Here is a 23,833-nt window from a genome sequence, read left to right as displayed (position 1 = left end):
GGGCTTTAACAGGCCCATTAACTGAGATATCCTCAGTAACCCTAAAGAAACCCTAGTATATATAACTTGTTAAGCTCAACCTGCGAAAGCCCCTTACAGAGAGACAGCAGTCGAGAGACAGTGTCAAAAAAAAAAAAAAAACTCATCAAAGAGAAATGGCTACCTCCGCCGCACGTCCTCTCGTCACCATCCAAGGCCTAGACGGCGACATGACCACCGACCAATCCTCCACCATCGTCCTCCCCGACGTCATGACAGCCCCCGTCCGTCCCGACATCGTCAGCTTCGTCCACGCTCAAATCTCCAACAACTCCCGCCAGCCCTACGCCGTCTCCAAGAAGGCCGGTCACCAGACCTCCGCCGAGTCGTGGGGAACCGGACGCGCCGTCTCCCGTATCCCCCGTGTCCCCGGAGGAGGTACTCACCGTGCAGGACAAGCTGCCTTCGGAAACATGTGTCGTGGTGGACGTATGTTCGCTCCGACCAAGATCTGGCGCAAATGGCACAGGCGCGTGAACGTCAACATGAAGAGGCACGCTATTGTCTCTGCCATTGCTGCAACTGCTGTTCCTGCTCTTGTGATGGCGCGTGGGCATAAGATCGAGAATGTTCCCGAGATGCCACTCGTGGTGAGTGACTCTGCTGAAGGCGTGGAGAAGACGGCAGCTGCTATCAAGGTGTTGAAGCAGATTGGTGCTTATGATGATGCTGAGAAGGCGAAGGATAGTATTGGGATTAGGTCTGGTGTGGGGAAGATGAGGAACCGTCGTTACATTTGTCGGAAAGGTCCTCTTGTGGTTTACGGTACCGAAGGGTCTAAGATTGTCAAGGCGTTTAGGAACTTGCCTGGTGTTGAGCTTTGCCACGTGGAGAGGCTTAACTTGTTGAAGCTTGCTCCTGGTGGTCATCTCGGGAGGTTTGTGGTTTGGACTAAGAGTGCTTTCGAGAAGCTTGAGGGGATCTATGGATCGTTTGAGAAGCCCTCGGAGAAGAAGAAAGGGTATGTGCTTCCTAGGGCGAAGATGGTGAATGCTGATTTGGCGAGGATTATTAACTCTGATGAGGTGCAGAGTGTGGTGAAGCCGATTAAGAAGGATGCGAAGAGGGCTGTGATGAAGAAGAATCCTTTGAAGAATTTGAATGTGATGCTGAAGTTGAACCCGTATGCTAAGACTGCGAAGAGGATGTCGTTGTTGGCGGAGGCGCAGAGGGTTAAGGCTAAGAAGGAGAAGCTCACCAAGAAGAGGAAGACTGTCACCAAGGTAATCTTTATTCTTTGTCATTGTTTAGGTGATGATATCATTTTAATTCGGTATGCATTGCAATTGTGAATTGTTTGGTTGACTGAGTCTGTTCATATAGTGTTTGTGATTTGTGTTTGCGGTCTGTTGCTAAGCGGTAGATGAAATGTTTCCTTGATTTAGACCACTTTTATGTTTAAATGTGATGTAGTAGTGTCGTTTTTAAATTGTTGTCTTGTTATTGATCTTATGAGCCATTTGTCTTTGTGTTTACTGTCGGGGAGTCGTGTGTCTGAAACCTAGAAGTATGTCTCAATCTTTCTAGTGGAAAGTCCTTGTTTTCTAACTCTAGTTTTAATCTGTTAATCTCACAGGAGGAGTCATTGGCGATCAAGGCCGCAGGGAAGGCGTGGTACCAGACTATGATCTCCGACAGCGACTACACCGAGTTCGATAACTTCACTAAATGGCTCGGTGCTAGCCAGTAATAATATTATCATAATGCTTGAAACAATTTCATGTTTAGTGAAAGATTTTGGTTTTACAATCTGTTTCGTCTTTTGTTGTTGGAATATTAAGCTCTGCTTTGAACTCTTTTCTTCTTTTGGTACTTGTTTTGCTTCTCAAATGGATTCGTCGTATGTTATGAACCAAATTCAAAACAATTTTTAAATCTTATTGTTAAATCTTAAATTGTGAAGAAATCTTAAATCTTAGTATTATAATATCTCGAAATTGTTGAACACTCGTTATGGTTTTTTCTTATGATTAAAAACTTAAACCGTTACATTTAAGCTAACTTAAATTGAAGGTTATTTAAGACAATTGATATCAATTATCAACTATAGTTCTATGTTTCAAAAAAAAAAAAATTCAACTATATTTCTAATATGAGTCTAAAAGGTTTAAATGTGGAGAGATTAATTTTGAACAGTTGCTTGAATTGTAATACGGCGACGTAGCAACACTCCTTTCCACCCAAATAATCCATTTGGAGATCATTTCATTACACAAACACGCTCTCTCTCCAATGGACCTAAAATGAACATTCTCCGACCACCTCCAGCTTCATCGTCGTCGTTTCCTCCATACCCAAACTCCAACACTTTAACCGCCGCAGCTTCTTTCAGTCTCACCCTCAACCCCATATCACTCTGCTCAATCAACCCACCACCATTCACAGCCGCTGGTCTCCCCACACGCCGCCACTTTTTCGCACGGTCCGCTTCCGGCACAGCCAACAGCTCCGCCGGAGACCTCTCATCATTCTTAGGCTCTTCTCCAGAAGCCTACTCAACGCACAACGACCAAGAGCTTCTGTCTCTCCTCCGCAGCAGAAGAACCGACGAAGCTTGGGCTAAGTATGTCCAATCCACTCATCTCCCTGGACCCACTTGTCTTAGCCGTTTAGTTTCGCAATTGTCTTACCAATCCAAGCCCGAGAGCCTCACGCGCGCGCAGTCTATCCTCACGCGCCTCCGCAATGAACGCCAGCTCCACCGCCTGGACGCCAACTCCCTCGGCCTCCTCGCCATGGCTGCAGCGAAGTCCGGCCAAACGCTTTACGCCGTCTCCGTCATCAAGTCAATGCTCCGTTCCGGGTACTTACCACACGTTAAGGCGTGGACAGCTGCAGTAGCTAGCCTCTCTGCTGCTGGAGACGATGGACCTGAAGAGTCTATCAAACTCTTTACAGCTATCACACGAAGAGTTAAACGCTTTGGAGATCAATCTTTGGTCGCTCAGTCTAGGCCTGACACGGCTGCGTTCAACGCTGTGCTTAACGCTTGTGCGAATATTGGTGATACAGAGAAGTACTCGAAGCTGTTCGGTGAGATGTCGGAATGGGATTGTGAGCCTGATGTGTTGACTTATAATGTAATGATTAAGCTGTGTGCGAGAGTTGGTCGGAAGGAGCTGATTGTGTTTGTCGTGGAGAGGATTATTGAGAAGGGAGTTAAGGTTTGTATGACTACGATGCATTCCTTAGTTGCGGCTTATGTTGGTTTTGGAGATTTGAGAACTGCGGAGAGGATTGTTCAAGCGATGAGGGAGAGAAGGAGAGATCTTTGCAAGGTTTTGAGAGAATGCAATGGAGAGGATTTGAAGGAGAAAGAAGAGGAAGAAGAAGCTGAAGCTGAAGATGCGTTTGAGGATGATGAAGAATCAGTTTATACTCCTCGGGATGAAGTAATCGAAGAAGGGTCTGAGGATGTGTTCAAGAAGCTGCTGCCTAACTCGGTTAACCCGAGTGATGAGCCTCCATTGTTGCCTAAAGCCTTTGCTCCTGACTCAAGGATCTACACGACGTTGATGAAAGGATATATGAAGAATGGACGTGTGGCGGACACAGCTAGAATGCTCGAGGCGATGAGACGTCAAGATGATAAAAATAGCCACCCGGATGAAGTTACCTACACAACGGTTGTGTCAGCTTTTGTTAAAGCCGGGTTGATGGATAGAGCAAGACAAGTGCTAGCTGAGATGGCTAGGATGGGTGTACCTGCGAATAGGATTACATACAATGTCCTCCTCAAAGGGTATTGTAAGCAGCTGCAGATAGATAAGGCGGAGGATTTGCTAAGAGAGATGGCTGAAGATGCAGGAATAGAGCCAGACGTTGTGTCCTATAACATCATCATAGATGGATGCATTCTTATAGATGACAGCGCAGGTGCTTTGTCGTTCTTCAACGAAATGAGAACGAGAGGGATTGCACCAACTAAGATTAGTTACACTACTTTGATGAAGGCTTTTGCCATGTCGGGGCAACCAAAGTTGGCGAACAGGGTGTTTGATGAGATGATGAGGGATCCAAGGGTCAAAGTAGATTTGATCGCGTGGAACATGTTGGTTGAAGGGTACTGCAGGCTAGGTTTGATTGAAGATGCGAAGAGAGTAGTTTCGAGAATGAAAGAAAACGGGTTTCACCCAAACGTGGCGACTTACGGGAGCCTAGCCAACGGGGTTTCTCTGGCGAGGAAGCCTGGTGAGGCGCTCTTGCTGTGGAAGGAGATAAAGGAAAGGTGTGTGGTGAAGAAGAGAGAAGAATCTGAAGGAGATTCTTCTCCTCCGATGCTGAAGCCTGATGAAGGGTTGTTAGATATGTTAGCGGATATATGTGTGAGGGCTGCGTTTTTCAAGAAAGCACTGGAGATTATAGCGTGTATGGAGGAGAATGGGATACCTCCGAACAAAACTAAGTTCAAGAAGATCTACGTGGAGATGCACTCTAGGATGTTCACTAGCAAACACGCGTCACAAGCAAGGGTAGAGAGGAGGGTAGAAAGAAAGAGAGCGGCTGAAGCTTTCAAGTTTTGGCTTGGTTTGCCTAATTCTTACTATGGCAGTGAGTGGAAGTTAGGTCCAAGAGAAGACTAGATCATCCTATTGATCATGCTACTCTCTCATTCACCAATGTATACTAGGGTGTATCTTAGATATTAGATGTCGTCTATACTACACAACGTAAACATTCAACCCAAGTTCATGTCTTATTAAATACGAAGGAGTTTCTGGCATTATAATATTCATTTGACTGATATCATGATCAAGATTCATACTTAGATATGAGCAATACAAGAACTTACAAAATTTACTTTTAAAAGTTTTTGCTGTAAGGAAGGTTTTTGACAGGAATGTTGATCATCTTGACCTGGATGACTGACTCCGAGAATAAGATGAGGAGAGGACCTGTATATGAAATCAAGACAGTGTGAGAAAATTAAATCAAATCAAATCCTTTAGCCTTCTTTTGCATGTTCATGGACTGTTCTTGTTTCTGAGGTAGGTAGAGGAATATATGTATACCTGGTAAGTTTTTGGTCCCTTCTTGAGCAAGTAGCCGGCAGTGTTCAGGTTCTCTAGGAATGTATCAATGTCTGGAACTCGTAGCCCGATCCTATCAGCTAAACTATACAGCTCCTGCAGAATTTTTTTCTATTGAGTAAGAAACTGGTCACTATAAATGTCAGAAGCGAGTAGCTAAATTCTGGAGAATAGAGGTTGTTCATACCGAAACAGAGTAACAATCTTTTTGCTGCAACTCTGATTGCTTATCAAGAGCACTTAAGAAGCGTCTCGCCTCCTTTTGTTGACTCATTCCTCCACTCCGACCAAAATCCACAACCCCATGTTCATCTACGAACTTATCATACAAAGATTCTTTCATTATTTCAACCACATCCTGAAAAAGCAAATCCAAGGACAGAAGTCAAGACATCTTTATAGCCAGTAGCAAAATATTCATTGTCCAAGCCAACATCACAACAATGCAGTTTTATATTTAAATTTTCATGCTAGCTACTTTACCATATTCAGCAAAAAAAGGCCGAGGAAATAATACGTGTACGTGTGTATGGTAAGAATGATTGAGTATATGGTCAAACAAATGCATGTATGCTCAGACATAGGGTACAAGGCAATAATTTTCTCGCTTACCATTGCGTCCTGGACTGTTATATCTTCCCTTAAGTCAACCCGAGCTCTCGCTTGGGCAAGCCTGACCAAACTTTCCAGTTGTCTTGCTGTTATTGGTGTTGAGTCAGCGGATGTGTTATGGTCTCTCAGCTTCAAGTAAAATTTTTGAATTATCTCTCCAGCTGCCTTTGACATCCTGAATAGATAAAGAGATGTTACACATAATGCCTGATTTGGTGAGCATCTAATAATTGCAGCTGGGAGACGGATCATATTACTTAGGGTTGACGAAAGTCCTTGCATAAGCAACATATTTCCTAAGCAGTTGGCCAGGAATGGGAGTGAAGTCATCATCTTTCTTAGGGTCTAACCGCAGTCTTGAGAGTAGAGAACCCTCTTTGGCATGTATATTTGCAGATCCTGATGCTGCATTTGAAATCAAATGAGATGTCAAATACAGTCATGTCTATACAAGCTAGACCTAACAACCAAAAGAAACTGGACCTGTCTTAAACTTCTTTAATGCAGGTAATGCTTCTCCACCTCCAGAATGAAGCTACCAGAAAATAATTCAAGGTAAGATTCTATTAATGGCTTTGAATTAACTTAACAATAGCTGTCACAGAATTTTGTCTATCAACGAGAGCTAAATGTATGCTAATATCTCTTAGAGGCATGTTCCACAACAATAATCTCAGATGGAGATGCTCACCGACATAATATGCTCTGAGACTTGCTTGTCGAGTAGCTCATCAGGTTTGTCAAGTAATATGAAAACCAAATCAAACCGCGAGAGAAGCGCAGCACTCATCTTTAAGTTCTCGTTTACAGTTTTTGCACGGCTGAAATGAGATCATGAAGATGATCGTAAGTATCAAGAAAAATACGCTGTTTTTTATTCTCACCCAGTGTTAAAACTTAAAAGATGCAGGGTTATTCTGCACTGAACAGTGTCACAACTATGATTTAAACACCCCCACAATGATGAGATAGCACATTAATAAAATTACTTGTAGTGGCCACCAACAGGATTTGCTGCTGCTATAACAGAAGTCCGAGCTGATAGACTGGCCACAAGCCCAGCCTTTGCAACAGAGACACATTGTTGTTCCATTGCTTCTAGCAAAGCCTATGACAATGGGATGTAAGTTAATAATAAAACAATGTAAGCATCAGAAGTAATGACATTTTTGATAAGAAAAACCTGATGCTCGTTGGTCATTTTATCGAACTCGTCAATGCAGCAAACCCCGCCATCTGCAAGTACCATGGCACCTGCTCATAGGGTAGCACTAGGTTAACAAAGACGAGGATTTCTCTTTCTAGAACTTTTCACTAAAGTTATTCAATAAAACCCTGTCCTACTACTATTATCATATACTGTTGAAGACTTGAAGCTCAGACTGTGATTGTACTATCTTTATCTTGAAGAAAGACTTTAGCTTGCTGCTTACCGATCCCCCATTCTAGCTAAACTATAGACATCATAACATCTACAGAGAAATGACATCCGTTAAACCCTACAAGGTATGCCTCACCAACTAACATCAAATTATTAGCACCTCTGACGCAACTAGACTGGGACTTTAGGTAAGTATCAATCAACAACATGACTCAAACCCATATCTGGAACGGTAGAATCATATCCATATACTGAAGTTTATACTTGCTAAATAAAGTGGAGGGAAGGAGTTACCAGCCTCAAACGCATAGTCATTTGTCATAGAATCTTTCACTACAGCAACGGTGAGCCCTGCTTTAGTCGTCGCATTACCACATACATAGATGCCACGAGGGGAGATGGCCGATGCTGCTTGCAAGAGCTGACTTTTTCCCAATCCAGGGTCACCTATTAGCGCATTGAAATCATCAATCAAAATTTTGGTGCATCAGTTTCAAACTAGTAACAAATAAGCTTCCCTCAGCCCAGGTATTCTCTATATTATGCCATTATATTAAATTGATTTAAGATCTTACCAACAATAATGACATGAATATCTCCTCTGACTGGAACTTTGTTCCGATCCATCGAATGCTTCCTTACACCTCCAAACAGGGACAGTGTTATTCCAGCTGTGGAAATGACAAGAAATATACAGACGGCAGAAGTATCATGTTATACAATGCTTCTAACAGTAATTATAAAGCCTTCAACAATGATTGCCCAAGGAAATTTGTTATAAATCGAAGTACTCCACCTTTGACAATTTCATGGCCATAAATAGATGGACAAACAGAATGAAGTATACGACGGAATGTATCAGAACCATATTCTTCGTTGAACTTAACAATAAATTCCAAGTCTCTCTGTGAGAATGAATATAAATCACCAACATCTGCAGACTGGACACCACTACCGGAGTCATCTGAGTTCTCAAATGCAGACTGCTTCTTAGAGTTTTTAACTGAAACTGCCTCTATAAACAAATAGTAGAATCCTTGATTCTTGGACTTCGATTTCCCTGGAACATTAGCATTTTAAAAGTACGTTAAGATTGAGTACGGCTTAGCATATTAAATCAATTTTGAGCTAATTATACAATTAACGATAGCAAACATTCTTTCCCTTACAAACTATGAAAGAACCATAAAGAGTTATAAAATCAATACCTCCCCCAATATCCATGTAATTGTTAATTACACCTATAATCCCTGTAACAGTCACCACATCACCAGGGATACATGTGTCCACAAGGTCTTCCATCAGCTCACATTCTACAGTTCGGGGTACCCGTCCTTCTTCATGGTCTTCAGGCTTTTGCAACTCCTGTACCCTGAAAAACAGTCGGACAGTTGATTAACAATGGCAAGATACATTAACTAGCAAAAATGAATGACACAAAATCATAAGAGGTAAAAAAGGAGAACACCTGATTTTCTGAAAATCAATTGTCTGAGCGGAGGATCGGAGTGGAATAAACATCTTGGACTTACATCCATGGGTGTCACAATTTTGCGGAGGTGAAAACTTCCCGTCATTAAATTCCCGGGTTATGCTAGTTTTACACTTTGCACAGTCAAAAGCCATCTGGGTGACAAGAGGCTTCACAGTACTAACTTTAACAACGGTCCCATGAACTGTTACAAGCTTACCTGCAAATAACGCAGCACAAAATCAAAGGTCAATCATGCTTTTGTCTCCTTAGAGGGTTTGTAATGCAATTATTATGAGACAGAGGTCTACCAATATATGCTGCCCTGAGGTTTTTCAGAGAGATTGAAGATTCAGGATAATTATGCAGACGAATATTGATCTTCATAACATCATCAAAGCCATTAGTCTCCCATTGACTTAGTAAAACCTGTGAAAGATGTTAAGTAAGTCTTCATCTCATACCATCCAAGCAAACAAACACCAAAGATATATAATACCATACCTTGTGAACTGCAGCATTCATACATGGGAGGACTCCTTTGGGATTATCCTCCAAATTAATGAAAAAATTCTCGATATCGCATAACTTCTTAAATTGTTGAAGATCAAGCGGTAAAGAGAAGGAACCGCCACCTTCTTCATTCACCTGCTTCTCTCACAATTTGTGCCAAGCCATGTAAGAAACTAAAACAGCTAATTAACGCATAGATAAGTTACTTAATCATTCTCTATCTACCACGAATCTTACAAACATAGAAGGAAAACAAAATCTAGATTCCAATTTCTGCACAATCGATTAATGAGAAAATTCACCAAAATTTTTGATTTATCGTCAGAATAAGTCTAGAAGAAGCAATGACCTAATCGTTTCCGAATGAGATACCTGAGAAACTAAGTCTCTACCACTCGGCGAAGAGAATATCCAGATAAGCTCCGCCGTGAACATCAGCTTCTCCTCGTCGATGCACGAGTTCTCGTTATCTCTGAAATACACAGCTAATATCTTCGCGATATCGACAGAATCAACCCCGATCGATCCACGTCGTCTCGACGTCATGCTTGCCCCCTCGCTTCCATCTCCGTATACACCCATCACCGCGTAAAACCACCGTTACTCACCACCACTCCTCGGTCGAAGAAGAAGTCTCGCTTCCGTAGTTAATTATTTTTTTTGGCGGGAAATAAAAGTTAATGGGCTTTTCTTCTTACGGGCTTTATAAATGGGCCTATTTATTGAACCCTAAACCCATTGATTTATTATCTGCCACGTGGACACTCACTCTCTCGTATATAACAAAAAAAAAACTAAAACGAGAAATAAGCTTCCGCCGCCGAGATAGCTCCGTCTTTCACGACCGTCATCGTAGGTACCAATTAAACCCTAATTCGTATGCTTAAACCCTAATTTCCTGATTCATTTCTGATTTGTTGATTCTGTAGTGAAGAATTTTTACTAGGGAGAGAGATCTATGAGCACAATAATGGAATCACCGGAGACACTCGGCAAGAGAAAAGCATCCTCCGACGAGACCCCTACGCCAGAGCCCACGACGAAGCGTAGAAGCAGCCAGAAACGAGCTTGCGTACACGAAGTCGCCGTCCCCAACGGCTACACACCGTCGAAAGAGGAAGCGATTCACGGAACTCTAGATAATCCTCTCTACAACGGAGACATGGCCAAAACCTACCCTTTCCAGCTCGACCCGTTCCAGAGCATCTCCGTAGCGTGCCTGGAGAGGAAAGAATCGATTTTGGTCTCCGCCCACACTTCAGCTGGTAAAACAGCTGTTGCGGAGTATGCTATCGCCATGGCCTTTAGAGATAAGCAGAGGGTGATTTACACTTCTCCTTTGAAAGCATTGAGTAACCAGAAGTACAGAGAGCTCCAGCACGAGTTTCACGACGTTGGTTTGATGACAGGTGACGTCACGATCTCCCCTAATGCTAGTTGCTTGGTGATGACGACTGAGATTTTGAGAGCGATGCTTTACAGAGGCTCTGAGGTTTTGAAGGAGGTTGCTTGGGTGATTTTTGATGAGATTCATTACATGAAGGATAGGGAGAGAGGGGTTGTTTGGGAGGAGAGTATTATTTTCTTGCCGCCTGCTATTAAGATGGTTTTTCTTTCGGCCACGATGTCTAATGCTACTGAGTTTGCGGAGTGGATTTGCTATCTGCATAAGCAGCCGTGTCACGTGGTGTATACGGACTTTAGGCCCACGCCTCTGCAGCATTATGCTTTTCCTATGGGTGGGAGTGGGCTGTACCTTGTAGTTGATGAGAATGAGCAGTTTAGAGAGGCTAATTTCATTAAGATGCATGATACTTTCCCAAAACCAAAATCTGAGGGGAAAAAGAGTGCAAATGGCAAATCAGGTGGTAGGGGCGGCGCTAAAGGTGGTGGCGGCGGCGGTGGTGATTCTGATGTTTACAAAATTGTAAAGGTATGATCTTATGTATTGTTTATCCTGTCCTATCTTACTGCTTGTGGTGCCGTGTTCTCCTATCAAATTATTGCAATCTATGTGCTTCTTTTATGTTTCAAGTTTAAGTGATATGATAGACTTATCCTGTAGCCTGTGGGTTTGTTAGTTAACTCTTATCTATCTTTGCAGATGATCATGGAAAGAAAGTTTCAGCCAGTCATCATCTTCAGCTTCAGTAGGAGGGAATGTGAGAATCATGCACTGTCAATGTCAAAACTCGATTTTAATACGGAGGAAGAGAAGTCGACTGTGGAAGAGGTATTCAATAATGCTATGCTGTGCCTGAATGAGGAGGATAGATCTTTGTCTGCCATTGAGATGATGTTGCCACTGCTCCAACGTGGTATTGCTGTTCACCATTCTGGGCTTCTTCCTGTCCTCAAGGAGTTAGTGGAACTTCTCTTTCAGGAAGGACTTGTAAAAGCGCTTTTTGCCACAGAAACTGTAAGATATTCTGGAGTTAGCTTTTGTCTTTTCAGCTGTGCAACTTATGTTACTCTCTTTGTTGTGCTAATTTATGATTCTTGGCTTTTGTATCAGTTTGCTATGGGTTTGAACATGCCTGCAAAAACTGTAGTGTTTACTGCTGTTAAGAAGTGGGATGGTGACAGCCATCGTTTCATTGGGTCTGGTGAATATATCCAGGTGGGTCGTAGTTTGTTGATGCCAGTGGTGAATGTGACGATTTGTTGCAAAATGATATTGTAGTAACTGTCTGCTTATATTTGATTCTTGCAGATGAGCGGCAGGGCTGGACGTCGTGGAAAGGATGAACGTGGTATCTGCATTATTATGATTGATGAACAGGTAGTTTTTGATTTATCTCTACCTATTATATTTATATATGACATGCACCAAATAATTGTAGCCTCTATGCTTGTCTTGGAAGAGGTTGATTCTAGATAAATCTCTTCTGTTTTTTTTCCCCAATCTCTTAGAATTGTTTATGGTGTTATTCAACAGATGGAAATGGATGTCCTCAAGGACATGATGCTGGGCAAACCAGCCCCTTTGCTTAGTACTTTTAGGTTGAGTTACTACACAATTTTGAATCTATTGAGTCGTGCCGAAGGACAATTTACAGCTGAGCATGTGATAAAGCACTCGTTCCACCAGTTCCAGTATGAAAAGGTAGTTGTCGGATACTCTTCCCTTTACTCTTTTTAATTTTTATCTACACTTTTTATGCTAATTATACGGTTGTGTTACAACCTCAGGCTTTACCTGATATTGAGAACAAGGTGACCAAACTTGAAGAGGAAGCTGCCATCCTTGATGCTTCTGGAAAGGTGCTCAGCGCTTTTATATTTCACTTCTGTGATTTGGGTCCGTTCTTACTTCTTAAGATATTTGCAGGCGGAGGTTGCTGAGTACCATAAGCTAAAACTTGACATAGCTCCACTGGAAAAGAAACTTATGTCAGAGATAATAAGGCCTGAAAGGGTGCTTTGTTTTCTTGATACTGGTCGGCTGGTAAGTTCTTTTTTTAAATCTAATTGACCATTGGTATGTATTGTATATGACAGAAGCTTCTCATAACTTACTTGGAGAAGTGTTTCTGTACAGGTTAAGATACGAGAAGGTGGAACAGACTGGGGATGGGGAGTTGTAGTTAATGTTGTAAAGAAAACTTCAGTTGGAACCTCTTCACAGGGTGGCGGATATATAGTGGATACTCTACTTCATTGCTCCACTGGTGTTAGCGAGAATGGTGCAAAGCCAAAACCGTGTCCTCCCCGTCCTGGGGAAAAGGGTGAGATGCATGTGGTGAGTTAGACTTTCATTTTCGCTGTCACTAGACCTTCTTCTTCTTATTCTATTCGTGTTAGTAGTGGAATTTTGAAGAATTGTGCTTTTGCGTGTTTTAGGTTCCTGTTCAGCTACCATTAATTACTGCTTTGAGCAGACTAAGGATATCGGTTCCGTCTGATCTTCGGCCACTAGAAGCAAGACAGAGCATACTACTTGCAGTACAGGAGTTGTCGAGTCGCTTCCCGTTAGGGTTCCCAAAACTCCATCCAGTCAAGGTTTCTCTCTAAGCTCTTAGAGTAGTGCTATCTTCAATGAAATGCTTTATTCAATATTTTAACCTGCTGCTAATATGCTAAATCATGTGCTTACTACTAAATTAGCATAAAATAGAATTCAGGATCTCATTGTATAATAAACTCTACAGGACATGAATATTCAAGATACAGAGATAGTGGAGCTGGTCAGCCAAATTGAAGAAGCTGAGCAGAAGTTACTTGCTCATCCGATGCACAAGGTCTTTGCTACATTCAATATTCCGTTAGCTTCTCGTTTTTACTCCGAGTTTAAAGAAGTTTTGAGAAACCATACGAAAGTCCTCACTAATCTATCGTCTCGTGTTTTCTGGGTTGCAGTCTGAAGATGATCAGCAAATGAAGAGTTTCCAGAGGAAAGCGGAGGTGAATTATGAAATTCAGCAGTTCAAATCGAAAATGCGTGATTCCCAGGTATGTTACGCACTTGCTCATCCATGTCTCTCTATTATAGTTTGAGGCTATTATCACCCTCCAATGTTTTGACCTCGTATTGTTTATCTCTGCAGCTTCAAAAGTTTAGAGATGAGCTTAGGAACCGTTCTCGGGTATTAAAGAAACTTGGACACATTGATGCTGATGGTGTCGTCCAGTTAAAGGGACGAGCTGCCTGCTTGATAGACACAGGGGATGAACTGCTTGTCACTGAACTGATGTTCAATGGTACGACAACTTATTTAGCTTCCCCGTTTTTAAGTTTTGGCCTTTCTGGTGACTATGTCATGCGTGGTGTTGACATTAAAAAATCATCTCAGGTACTTTCAATGATCTGGATCACCACCAAGTAGCTGCCCTCGCAAGCTGTTTCATTCCTGTAGATAAATCAAATGAAAAGGTAGAACTAAAAAATGAACTCAATAGACCGTTGCAGCAGCTCAAAGATAGCGCACGGAGAATTGCAGAGGTAAATTAATTCCCCAGCTGAGAGCTTGTAATCTTAATTTATCAACATGGTTTCTTTGTTTTGTAATGTTAATTTTTTTCTCTGTGTTGCCAGATACAACATGAATGCAAACTGGAAATTGACGTTGAAGAGTATGTAGAATCCACCATCAGGGAAGGCCTGATGGACGTTATCTACTGTTGGTCAACGGTTAGTATTACTTGATTTCAGAGATGCTTATTTTTTTTAAGGACATGTAATTTGATATTCTCGATTGTTTGGCTTTGGGAAGGGTTCGACCTTTGCAGAGGTTATGAATAAGACTGACATATTCGAGGGAAGTATCATTAGGAGCGCTAGAAGGCTCGACGAGTTTCTGAACCAGGTAACTTCCCCTAAACTCTTATGTCTCAGCTATAGTAAATTTATGCCATTTTGATTGGTGTTTTGTGTTCAGCTTCGACTTGCAGCGGAAGCAGTTGGAGAGAACAATTTGGCGAGCAAGTTTGCAGCTGCTAGCGAGAGCTTGCGAAGAGGTATTATGTTTGCGAATTCACTTTATTTATAAGTAACTCTGTTGCAGAGTTTAGCTCGCTGTATTGGTGTAGCCATGGGGAGAATATGTAACATGACTTCACTGAGAAATGGTTGTTTGTACTTTTCTTTTTGTACTCACTGAACCTTAAATCACGATGTCTTTTGGTTTATCAACAAGTGAAGATGGTGATGAAATTTTCCGATTCCTGTTCTAAACTTGACCAGGCATGATCAATAATTATTTAAGTAACACTAGTAATATGCGTATATGTGATGCTTTGGCCATGGTAATTTTTGGACGCAACAATGGAGAGAGTAACTTCAACAGTAGTAAATTTAACAAAAGTCCCATGAAATGCTTTACAAGCGTTACTGAAGATTCTTGTAATTAACCATCTTCATAACATATCTCAAACTCAGTAAGGCTACCATAGACCGATCCAAAGAACCTGTGAAAGATCGCCATTTTGCATCTCATGGACAAACCAAGAACACAAAATTCAGTGAAGTAATTGGGCCCTCTATCTATTGGTTTTTAAATTTGGCTCAATTAAATGAACCCATTGATAACAATTGAAAAAGGATAAACGTGGACTCTGCACAATGTGGAAAGTTACCAAAACGAGAACAGGTCTCGCAGGTAGTTGGGTGGACTCTTTCTTTATCTGTCTCCACTGTAGCTATTGTGTCATTTGATTTCTTGGGAAAATGAAGTAAAAGTAATTTCTGATGATTTCACCTCTTTGTTCGCTAAAGGTACTCCTTTATGTCGACTGAATCAGAACGAGCCGTTCTTCATAGCTCTAATGCGTCCAAGACTTATGTCCAAAATGATCAGAAGTCTGAATCTCTAGCTGGCCCATTGAGTGGGCAAGATCAAGAGCTGGAATAGGTTGCACGTACGCCACTTGGGTGCCGTCTCTTCGTACTATTAATGCAAGACTTGATAACATCTTGAGTAAGTGATGAAAATTGATTGCAAAAAAAAACTATTGATAACATCTAGCTAGGAATCTCTTCAGATGATTAACAAGACATGAACCAAGATTTCTCGGTACTCAGAGAGTCAGCATAACCAAACTCATAACGAGGTCAGAAGGTCGATCATTGGGATGAAAAGACCTATGGAGTCATCTATCCATGTTTAGCTATGGTAACAACTTTACATAATCTCCAATCGCCATCACAAAGGTCTTGAATAGACTTCATCTTGCAACACCAAAATGATCCAAATCTCTGAAGGCTTGTATCATCAAATCATCCAAATGTGGTGTTGTATGCAGACAAACTAGACTTAACCTAGTCGAACTATCTTGTAAATTCTTCATAGTCCTGATTAAACTAGAAATTTAAATTGTTAAGTTTAGTAATAGAGGAGCAAATGAATGTGAAACTTTTAAATTTATTTCGTCATTTTCAAGCTGTTAGTGGTTGTCACTGCTGACTGAGTTGACATTCATGATTAATTGCAAAATATAATCTCAGTTTAATATTACATCATCCAAGCAAAGCTTATACTAGTGTTGAGGATTCATTGCCATTCGAGAGAACACCATGCTTATAACGAAACATTAAAAACTAAAAAGTCATATAATGTCTAGTAGTGCAAAGTGAGTCATCATGGAAATGATCATAACAACTATAATAAACAACAAAAGTCTACTCGCCAGGAACTTGAACGCCTTGCTTCAGCTTCTCTTTCTTCATCTTCTTCTTGGAAACGGGCTTCTTCTTCCTCGGAGGCAGATTCTTCTGAGCGTATGTGTAGAGGATGAAGTTTCCTACAAGGAACGTCACTAGCAACCCTCCAATCACGAGAAGGACGATCAGTCCCGGGTTGAGCCCTTTGCTTTCGATTTTTCCCTGTTTCATTGTTTTGTTTAGCAACTTAGTAATGATATAAAAAAAAACAAGAACACAACAAGATCAAGCGTGAAGGCAGAACAAAAAAAAACAATGATTATTCATGATACAATTATTCTGATGCCATGAACATCCTAATTAGCTTCACAATAATATTGTCAGTTTAATTTCAATTAACAAGAGCAACGCTCACCAACCAATTCAAGATCTGAGCAAGTTAACGACAAGCATGAGAACCGATGAAAGTCATGAAATCAATACAAGTTCTGAAGCTCAATTGCACGTTATAACACCAAAATGCGACAAAAAGTCAATTTCTTTAGCAAGATCAGTACGAGAAATGACCAAAGTCCCTCAACAACTGAACTCAAAAGGAGAAAAAAAAAATTCACCGGATACCATAAAACTACAGTATATTATAAGCAGTGCAACAAAAAAAATGAATGGACCCAAAAATGCTCGCTTAGAACAGGAACATCATCAACATGCACTAACCAAGAAGATCAGACCCAACGTACCACAAAAGATTATCATGCATCACGAGCCAGACATAAGAGAGTATTATAAGATTATAGGAAAGGAGAATCTCGATATAGACAAATGCAGATCTAGATATTCATCATCGTGAGCTAACCAGAGATTTGATCTAAGTGTTCAAACAAGGAAACACAAGTAGGCAAACTAAAACACAGAGAAAGAGAGGATTAGATCTTACAGAGAACTCATCGGCCATGGCTGCGCTTCCAGAAGCTCGGAGAGATCAAACACCAGTCGCCGGAGACAGTTGTCAGACTATAATTTTCTTTCTTTTGTCTTAAAGATTCAGCAATTCATAAATAAATAGTCCACGGGATTAGTTTGGTAATAAATCTAATTTATTTTCAATATAGGGCTCAAAGTTTATTTCATATACCAATCAAGTCCCTTGACAAATCGAAAATAGGATTCTTTTGTCTCCAATAAAACTATTAGGGGTCAATGTATAAATTAACAAAAGTAAGAGGGGTGATTCATAAATATTCCTCCAGGCTGTTAAGTTTTTTCTCTTTCGTCGCCGAACCAAACTTTTCGGACACAAACTAGAAGGAAGTCTTCGAATCAGAGAGATTCTCTATCCTTTAGATCCGGAAGTTTCTCTATCCTTTAGATCCGGAAGTTGCTTGGCGAGAGAAGATGACAGTGATCGACATTCTAACCAGAGTTGACACGATCTGCAAGAAGTACGACAAGTACGACGTCGACAAACAGCGTGAGTCCAACATCTCCGGCGACGATGCTTTTGCTCGTCTCTACGGAGCTTTCGAGACTCAAATCGAGACAGCTCTCGAGGTAATCATCCCTCTTTTCCTGTTTAGATTCAAAAGCTTTGTGCTTTGGTCATAGAACATAATTTGATTTGCCCCTATTTTTGTTTTGCAGAAAGCTGAGATTGTTACCAAGGAGAAGAACAGAGCTTCTGCTGTTGCGATGAACGCTGAGATCCGCAGGACCAAGGCTAGATTGTCGGAGGAAGTTCCCAAGTTGCAGAGACTTGCTCTCAAGCGGGTTAGCTTCCTTTCTCCTTAGTTGAGCTTATATATTATATGAGTTATTGTTTTTTTAATTATAGTGTGAGTAAGTTTCATAGATGTATGTTTTGTGGTAGTAACTATATTGAGATGATAGTGCATTGACTGAGATTGACTAAATCATGAATTAACTTTGTGTAAACTTAGTGGTGATCTATTAAATTGTTTTAGGTGAAGGGCCTTACGACTGAAGAGCTTGCTGCGAGAAACGATTTGGTACTTGCGCTTCCGGCGAGGATTGAAGCTATACCTGATGGGACAGCGGGTGGTCCTAAAAGCACTAGTGCTTGGGCTCCTTCTACAACGTCTCGTCCTGATATTAAATTTGATTCAGGTGATTCAAACCCCAACTAGCTTTGTGTTCCTTATTGTATTATCTTTGAATAAATTTAACTGTTTATTCTTATTTTGAGCAACCTGACACCTCTAATGTGGATATTAGATGGGCGTTTTGATGATGATTACTTTCAAGAGTCACATGAATCCAGCCAGTTCAGACAGGAGTTTGAGATGCGGAAAATTAAACAGGCTAGTGGTGTTGCATTCTACACTTTTGTTCAGTTAAGCTCTGATGGTATCTATATGACTCTGTCTACTATTTAACAGGACCAAGGTCTGGACATGATCTCCGAAGGTTTAGATGCTTTGAAGAACATGGCGTCTGACATGAACGAGGTGAGTTTCTTGAACTACATCTCGTATTACAGACTTCTAACTTATTCAGCACTTGAGCTGATGAACCATGTCACGTGACACTGATACCTGCAGGAGCTGGACCGGCAAGTTCCTCTGATGGATGAAATCGACTCAAAGGTAGACTACACCGTCTATTTCATTTCCTTTTCTCTGAATTTTCTCAGTTGTATAATCTGAATTAACTTTCTGAGCTCGTTCACAGGTGGACAGAGCAACCTCGGATCTTAAGAACACCAATGTTAGACTCAAAGATACTGTGAACCAGGTGATTTGAGTTTGGAACCTTTTTTCTCTCAAAACTCTCAGCCACATTGGCCTGTTCTTGATTCCTAACATTAAAAAAAAAAAAAAACATGGCGTTTTCTTATTACAGCTGAGGTCAAGCAGGAACTTCTGCATCGATATTGTGTTGTTGTGTATTGTTCTGGGTATCGCTGCATACTTGTACAAGTAAGTTTCTTATACACACACACACAAAAGAGACTACATTGAAAAAAAAATGCTTTCGTAACGAAACAAACCTTTGACCTCTGCAGTGTACTGAAGTAATGAGATGAACAAGAAAGGACCCATCACTACTCTCTCTTGCCATCTGCTATTAAAGTTTCTTACCCGAGTCAATGTCTGTGTGCTTGTTTCTGGTGGTATTTGTGTGATCTTTCAACGAGAGTTTCTTCTAAGTGTCAAGACTGTTCAAGTTGTTTCTTCTGTTGAGTTGTTTCCATGTTGTTCATGTCCATTACATGATGAATATATATAACCTTGTTAAATTTACCAAATTTATGTAATTCCATTCATTCGTTGTCCCTGTCAATGTGCCGTCAAGCTAGCCGTTTGCTAGTCAAGCTAGTCGTTTGCTATGTGCTATATCTGCTTGTGTATGAGAATGTCAAGAAGACCCACGACAAAGAGAACTATCAACTTGGAGATTTTGACATCATGTAAATTCACTATTGAAAAGCTAAAAAAAGGCCAATAAGCTTTTACATTGGATCTCATAATTACTTTTTGTACAAGGAAAGTACCCTTTTAGAGCACACCAGACTATCTACACTCACATTCACACAGAAGAATAAGAGAGCACCCAAAATACAAGCCTTAAAACTCTTCAAAGATCATTACTTAATCCACATGTCGAGAAAGCTAGACTCGAAATGGTCTGATTGGGTACCATACACTGCTACTGGAACATATGATCAGAGCATTCTTTGGCTTCAGTTTCCTGATACAGAGATACTCTGATCGGTCTGAACAGGTGGTGGATCCTCCTGACTACTACTGCTTGGAGGCTCAGCTCTCCTCTGCCTTCTCCTCCATTTTAAAAACTCGACTAGACCAGTTGTGCCGCTCATTGTGAGTCCGAACCCAACCAAAGTGGCCAAGACAATTGACACAACCGGCTGCATGTGAACCTGCACAAATAAAACCAACCAAAAATTAGGAGAGAGCAAGAACCAGAGTATCATGTTCTGTTCTTGAGAGGTACAGACTCTCACCAATTCGAAGAAAATGTGAGAGAAACAAACTATAAAACCGAACTGAACTGTCCCGTAAACCCAAACATATTGCTTCTCCACTGCACAGTAATAAATAATAACTGATAATTTGAGTAATTCTATTTATGTTAAACTGGTTAGTGTAAGAGACTCTTACCCATAGTTGTTGAAGTCATCGAGGCAAGAAGACCAAGAATACAAGAGAACGGTAAAGCTACTGCAATGGCGCTGGATTTCATTTTAGTATGCTGCAAAAAATGATTTTTAAGACAAGAAGATGTTAGAAAATCTATTGGTACATAGAACCGTACTAATACAAAAAAAAACTCACTAAATATTAATTACCAGAAGCTGCTCGAGGAAACAGAAGTATGCAAGCATGCTTACAATGACAAGAACTGGAACATCCTGCCATACACTGTAGTGAGAAGCCTCGGCAGCCCCACCCTGAGAATCCTGCATGCGGAGAAGAGTCACTGGGAGATTCTGAACCTCTTGCTTGCACACATCACACGTTCGGTTTCCTTTAATGGTGAACCATTTGATTGTACATTCTTTGTGTGCTAGAGCTAGTTCACCTCTACACATACACTCCATCTTGAAGGCTTCTGAATCTTCTCCTAATTCGACGAGGCAGATTCTGCACATAGCTTCTTCCTCGGGAACATCTTCTCCTCCATCAACACCCGTGTCTGAAACATTTTCACTATTATAAGTATAAAAATCTCTTGTTCTAAAGACAAAATGGAAAAAAATTACAAATAACTAACCGTTACGTTTATAAAGACTTCTAGTTGGCGACATGTTTGGAGTGGGAATGACTCTGAAAACACCTGATTGCCTAAGACTTCCATCTTTGTTGAATGCTGGAACAGAGCGTGATCGGTGAAAAGGCAGTGGAGGACCCTTCTTCTGTTGAAGACAAAACATTTAAAATTGAATTCTAGTAAGTAAAACCAAATGAAACATTCGTCTCATACCCCTCCCCAGATTTTTGAAAAAATATATATATACATAGACTCCCAAATTTGTAAAATAAAAATAAAAATCTAGGCTCCTAAACTATCGAAATTTTTATTAAATCGTCTAAACAAAAGCTAAACTTATCTTACAAGCAAAGTACATTACTTAAACTGTTAAACATACTCTCTCCAACGAGATAACAGCACAAGCCAGAGTATAATTCACATGGTAACCTAAATGAATCGACCAATCAAGAAACTCACAATGGAAGTAACAGGATCAGCCACGTATCCACCGTGCGTGGACCCAGGGTTGGAGTGAACTATAGGGGTTACAGGCAAGGACTCAGTTTTGTTCCTCCTTGGAGTAAAAATATTAGATAGACTCCAAGTTGATGACCTGTCTCTGTCTGAGGAAGCCAAGGCCAAACCCGCAGCTTTCTCGATATCCACCTCATTGATCTTGTTTGGCTTTGGGATGAGATTCTTGAGGCTATTATTAGTAAAGTTTCTAGAAGAGGAAGGGCTGAGGGATGGACCACCGATTCTAGGGCTGGACAATGTAGAAAAGTTGACTTTTTTAGCAACAGGGCTTGATGTTAAGGATGTGTTATAACTGAAAAGATCATCTCCAGTATCTTCAGGTGTTGTTGTTGCTGGTAGCAAATCCAACACCTGAAGGTCTCTGCCTTGTGATAGCTCTTCCTCTGAGTCTCCATCCTGCAAACACCAGCTTCGATCATTTAAAAGCCTAACCTTTTCATAAACAGAGTCAAAACCCTAAACCTTAAACGTACCCATAACATCAAATTCACCTGAAAAAAATTAAAAAGGAGAGAAGTAACAGATTCAAAGGAAAAGTCTTACCCTTTGCGGTGGAGGTTGGAGATAGACGCCATGTTGTTCTTCTTCGCTAGCTTTATCTCTACCATCCATCACTGAACTCAAAAAGATTAAAAATCAGAAATTTAACTTTCCTCTTTGCTGGGTTCCGACCGATCAAACACTTTCAAGATATTGTCCGTCTTTCAGCTAAAAAGCTTATATTTGGTACGGCCCTGCAACATTTTTAAAAATTGAAGTAATTAATTTGACTAGGGTTAGCATTATCGACTTTGCTGTACTTTTCTATATTATCTATGTACTTCTTCCCTATTTTAAATGCAACTGGAACTATTTAACAGTTAGAAAACATCCAAGCATCTTGTCTTTGAACAATTCACAGAATTCAACAAAGGTTATTTTTCTTTTACATTAATAAATGGTTGCATTGATTTACCAATTACAAAGTAGCTCAGGTAGAACAAGAAAATTTCCAAATTTAATCACACACTGAAAAAAAAAATACATTTACATAATAACTTTTGTCTTAAAAAAAGTTGCAAAAAACAAAAAACTTTTGTCCTCTGTCTATCTTTTTTTTTTTGCTAAACTCAGTCTATCTTTAATCATAAATTATAAACAACATTGGATTATTCTTTTTTTCCCTGAATAGCATCTAAACAAGTATTTTCGTTTTATTAAGATAAATGCTTAAAATATTTGTTTCATGTAACTTTATAAAAGGTTATTATTTTAAAGATAATATTATTTAAATACAATTAAGATAATTGAATTATTATTTAGTTTTACTGAAAATTGAAAATCACATAAATGATTCATTTGAGATAAAATAAAATAAAATAATATATCTTCTTAATATATGTGAAAAAAAAAATCTATATGTAAAACAGAGGATATTCAATGTATATACTCCATTTGATTCTTACCTATCATCCCATGCAGCAATCCCTGAAAATGAATAAAATATTCAAATCAAATCTATTTACTAGTAATATTTTGAAAACTATTTACCAACAATATTCCCAAAATAATATACTTGCATACTAAATTGGATATGGCCTAAACATGGGACACCATTTCTGTTATTTTCTGGTCTTAAAGTATACTAGGTGACCGGTCCGCACCCGGTGCGGGCATAAGAACATGATCGGTCCGCACCATGTGTTCTCTCTCGGCTCGTACTTCACGAGAGGGAACACAGTAACGTCAGTATAAAGAGGCAGATATTGTGTGTATGTATAATTGCAACGTCACAAAATATTTTGTGTGTTTACGAAGATACTTTCATTCAAAAAATGGAATAAATAGTGTATAGTTTTAGAAGTAACAGATTTTATATTATCATTAATTAGAATTGTATTGTATATGTTTCGTAATTCTTTATTTTAGGTGAATAATATTATTTTTCCATAAATAATAAACAAACATTTATGTAGACATATTAAAAGAAAATATAATAAAAATCAAAATATTATCCATAAATAATATAAATTATGAAGTACATTTCTCGATAAAGAAAGCTAATTCAATTAGAAACGTGCAAAAAATTAAATAAATTTTGTAAGCAATTTGACGGGTTAACATTATTTGATAGATTTATAAATTTCTAAATTTTATTGAACATGAAATAATATTAAATTGACATACCGTCATCAGTCTCCTAACTCATCACAACCCATCTGGCAAATACAAAAAATAAATAATTGTAACAGTTTATATATTTTAAAATTTGTATTTGAAAAAAAGTTGATTAAAATTACATACCGTGACTACGGAATATTCTGAAAAATTTGTTTGTAGACAACATTCAATGTTTTTGTCTTCGGCTTCCCTTCTTTACCAGTTATTAGGATTTTTAATCCAGATCTCGACTTAACTCTTGAAAGTGCAACTTTGCCTTG

The 23,833-nt window shown here is 39.9% G+C and overlaps 7 protein-coding genes across 9 annotated transcripts; 4 read left to right on the top strand and 3 right to left on the bottom strand.

Annotated features, from left to right (window-relative positions):
• Nucleotides 1-62: 62 nt before the first annotated feature.
• Nucleotides 63-1,919, top strand: LOC111215776 (60S ribosomal protein L4-1-like). The gene is made up of 2 exons (XM_022719856.2): nucleotides 63-1,262; nucleotides 1,616-1,919. The coding sequence occupies exons 1-2, from the start codon at nucleotides 156-158 to the stop codon at nucleotides 1,727-1,729; spliced, it is 1,221 nt and encodes a 406-aa protein (XP_022575577.1). The 5' UTR covers nucleotides 63-155; the 3' UTR covers nucleotides 1,730-1,919.
• A 249-nt stretch (nucleotides 1,920-2,168) lies between these two features.
• LOC111215775 (pentatricopeptide repeat-containing protein At3g09650, chloroplastic) lies at nucleotides 2,169-4,783 on the top strand. Its single transcript, XM_022719855.2, has one exon. It carries the CDS (start codon nucleotides 2,283-2,285, stop codon nucleotides 4,620-4,622), a length of 2,340 nt encoding a protein of 779 aa, XP_022575576.1. The 5' UTR covers nucleotides 2,169-2,282; the 3' UTR covers nucleotides 4,623-4,783.
• LOC106452758 (probable DNA helicase MCM8) lies at nucleotides 4,717-9,675 on the bottom strand. The gene is made up of 17 exons (XM_013894929.3): nucleotides 9,419-9,675; nucleotides 9,038-9,181; nucleotides 8,845-8,962; nucleotides 8,531-8,753; nucleotides 8,271-8,434; nucleotides 7,859-8,122; nucleotides 7,638-7,733; nucleotides 7,357-7,509; nucleotides 6,865-6,935; nucleotides 6,671-6,789; nucleotides 6,373-6,502; nucleotides 6,165-6,216; nucleotides 5,939-6,086; nucleotides 5,682-5,856; nucleotides 5,257-5,427; nucleotides 5,052-5,165; nucleotides 4,717-4,934 (listed from the first exon to the last, which is right to left on the bottom strand). Exons 1-17 carry the CDS (start codon nucleotides 9,626-9,628, stop codon nucleotides 4,887-4,889), a joined length of 2,400 nt encoding a protein of 799 aa, XP_013750383.3. The 5' UTR covers nucleotides 9,629-9,675; the 3' UTR covers nucleotides 4,717-4,886.
• A 139-nt stretch (nucleotides 9,676-9,814) lies between these two features.
• Nucleotides 9,815-14,707, top strand: LOC111197833 (DExH-box ATP-dependent RNA helicase DExH10). Of its 3 annotated transcripts, none has more exons than XM_022719851.2 (17): nucleotides 9,815-9,898; nucleotides 9,976-10,979; nucleotides 11,151-11,465; nucleotides 11,562-11,666; nucleotides 11,760-11,828; nucleotides 11,985-12,152; nucleotides 12,239-12,310; nucleotides 12,378-12,494; nucleotides 12,588-12,788; nucleotides 12,890-13,048; nucleotides 13,198-13,287; nucleotides 13,406-13,498; nucleotides 13,594-13,747; nucleotides 13,840-13,988; nucleotides 14,082-14,177; nucleotides 14,260-14,352; nucleotides 14,425-14,707. In XM_022719851.2, the coding sequence occupies exons 2-17, from the start codon at nucleotides 10,005-10,007 to the stop codon at nucleotides 14,533-14,535; spliced, it is 2,967 nt and encodes a 988-aa protein (XP_022575572.2). In that variant the 5' UTR covers nucleotides 9,815-9,898; nucleotides 9,976-10,004; the 3' UTR covers nucleotides 14,536-14,707. The 3 variants fall into 3 exon arrangements, with proteins under 3 accessions (XP_022575572.2, XP_022575574.2, XP_022575571.2); XM_022719853.2 differs by having other exon boundaries at nucleotides 9,828-9,902; nucleotides 9,981-10,979; XM_022719850.2 differs by having other exon boundaries at nucleotides 9,836-9,902.
• Nucleotides 14,708-15,966: 1,259 nt separating this feature from the next.
• LOC106452761 (DNA-binding protein S1FA3) lies at nucleotides 15,967-17,220 on the bottom strand. Its single transcript, XM_022719849.2, has 2 exons — nucleotides 17,083-17,220; nucleotides 15,967-16,367 (listed from the first exon to the last, which is right to left on the bottom strand). The coding sequence occupies exons 1-2, from the start codon at nucleotides 17,098-17,100 to the stop codon at nucleotides 16,164-16,166; spliced, it is 222 nt and encodes a 73-aa protein (XP_022575570.1). The 5' UTR covers nucleotides 17,101-17,220; the 3' UTR covers nucleotides 15,967-16,163.
• A 192-nt stretch (nucleotides 17,221-17,412) lies between these two features.
• On the top strand, nucleotides 17,413-19,437 carry LOC106452763 (syntaxin-71-like). Its single transcript, XM_013894936.3, has 9 exons — nucleotides 17,413-17,696; nucleotides 17,787-17,912; nucleotides 18,107-18,269; nucleotides 18,378-18,463; nucleotides 18,542-18,610; nucleotides 18,704-18,748; nucleotides 18,834-18,896; nucleotides 19,005-19,081; nucleotides 19,168-19,437. The coding sequence occupies exons 1-9, from the start codon at nucleotides 17,541-17,543 to the stop codon at nucleotides 19,178-19,180; spliced, it is 798 nt and encodes a 265-aa protein (XP_013750390.2). The 5' UTR covers nucleotides 17,413-17,540; the 3' UTR covers nucleotides 19,181-19,437.
• Nucleotides 19,438-19,560: 123 nt separating this feature from the next.
• On the bottom strand, nucleotides 19,561-22,266 carry LOC111215774 (probable E3 ubiquitin-protein ligase MARCHF10). The gene is made up of 7 exons (XM_022719847.2): nucleotides 21,957-22,266; nucleotides 21,354-21,809; nucleotides 20,898-21,039; nucleotides 20,473-20,819; nucleotides 20,285-20,375; nucleotides 20,128-20,207; nucleotides 19,561-20,043 (listed from the first exon to the last, which is right to left on the bottom strand). Exons 1-7 carry the CDS (start codon nucleotides 22,023-22,025, stop codon nucleotides 19,846-19,848), a joined length of 1,383 nt encoding a protein of 460 aa, XP_022575568.2. The 5' UTR covers nucleotides 22,026-22,266; the 3' UTR covers nucleotides 19,561-19,845.
• Nucleotides 22,267-23,833: the final 1,567 nt, after the last annotated feature.

This window comes from Brassica napus, chromosome A5 (genome assembly GCF_020379485.1).
Source record: "Brassica napus cultivar Da-Ae chromosome A5, Da-Ae, whole genome shotgun sequence".
Taxonomy (NCBI): domain Eukaryota; kingdom Viridiplantae; phylum Streptophyta; class Magnoliopsida; order Brassicales; family Brassicaceae; genus Brassica; species Brassica napus.
Note: the sequence above shows the minus strand (reverse complement) of the source record. Positions and strands in the feature narration are given on the sequence as shown.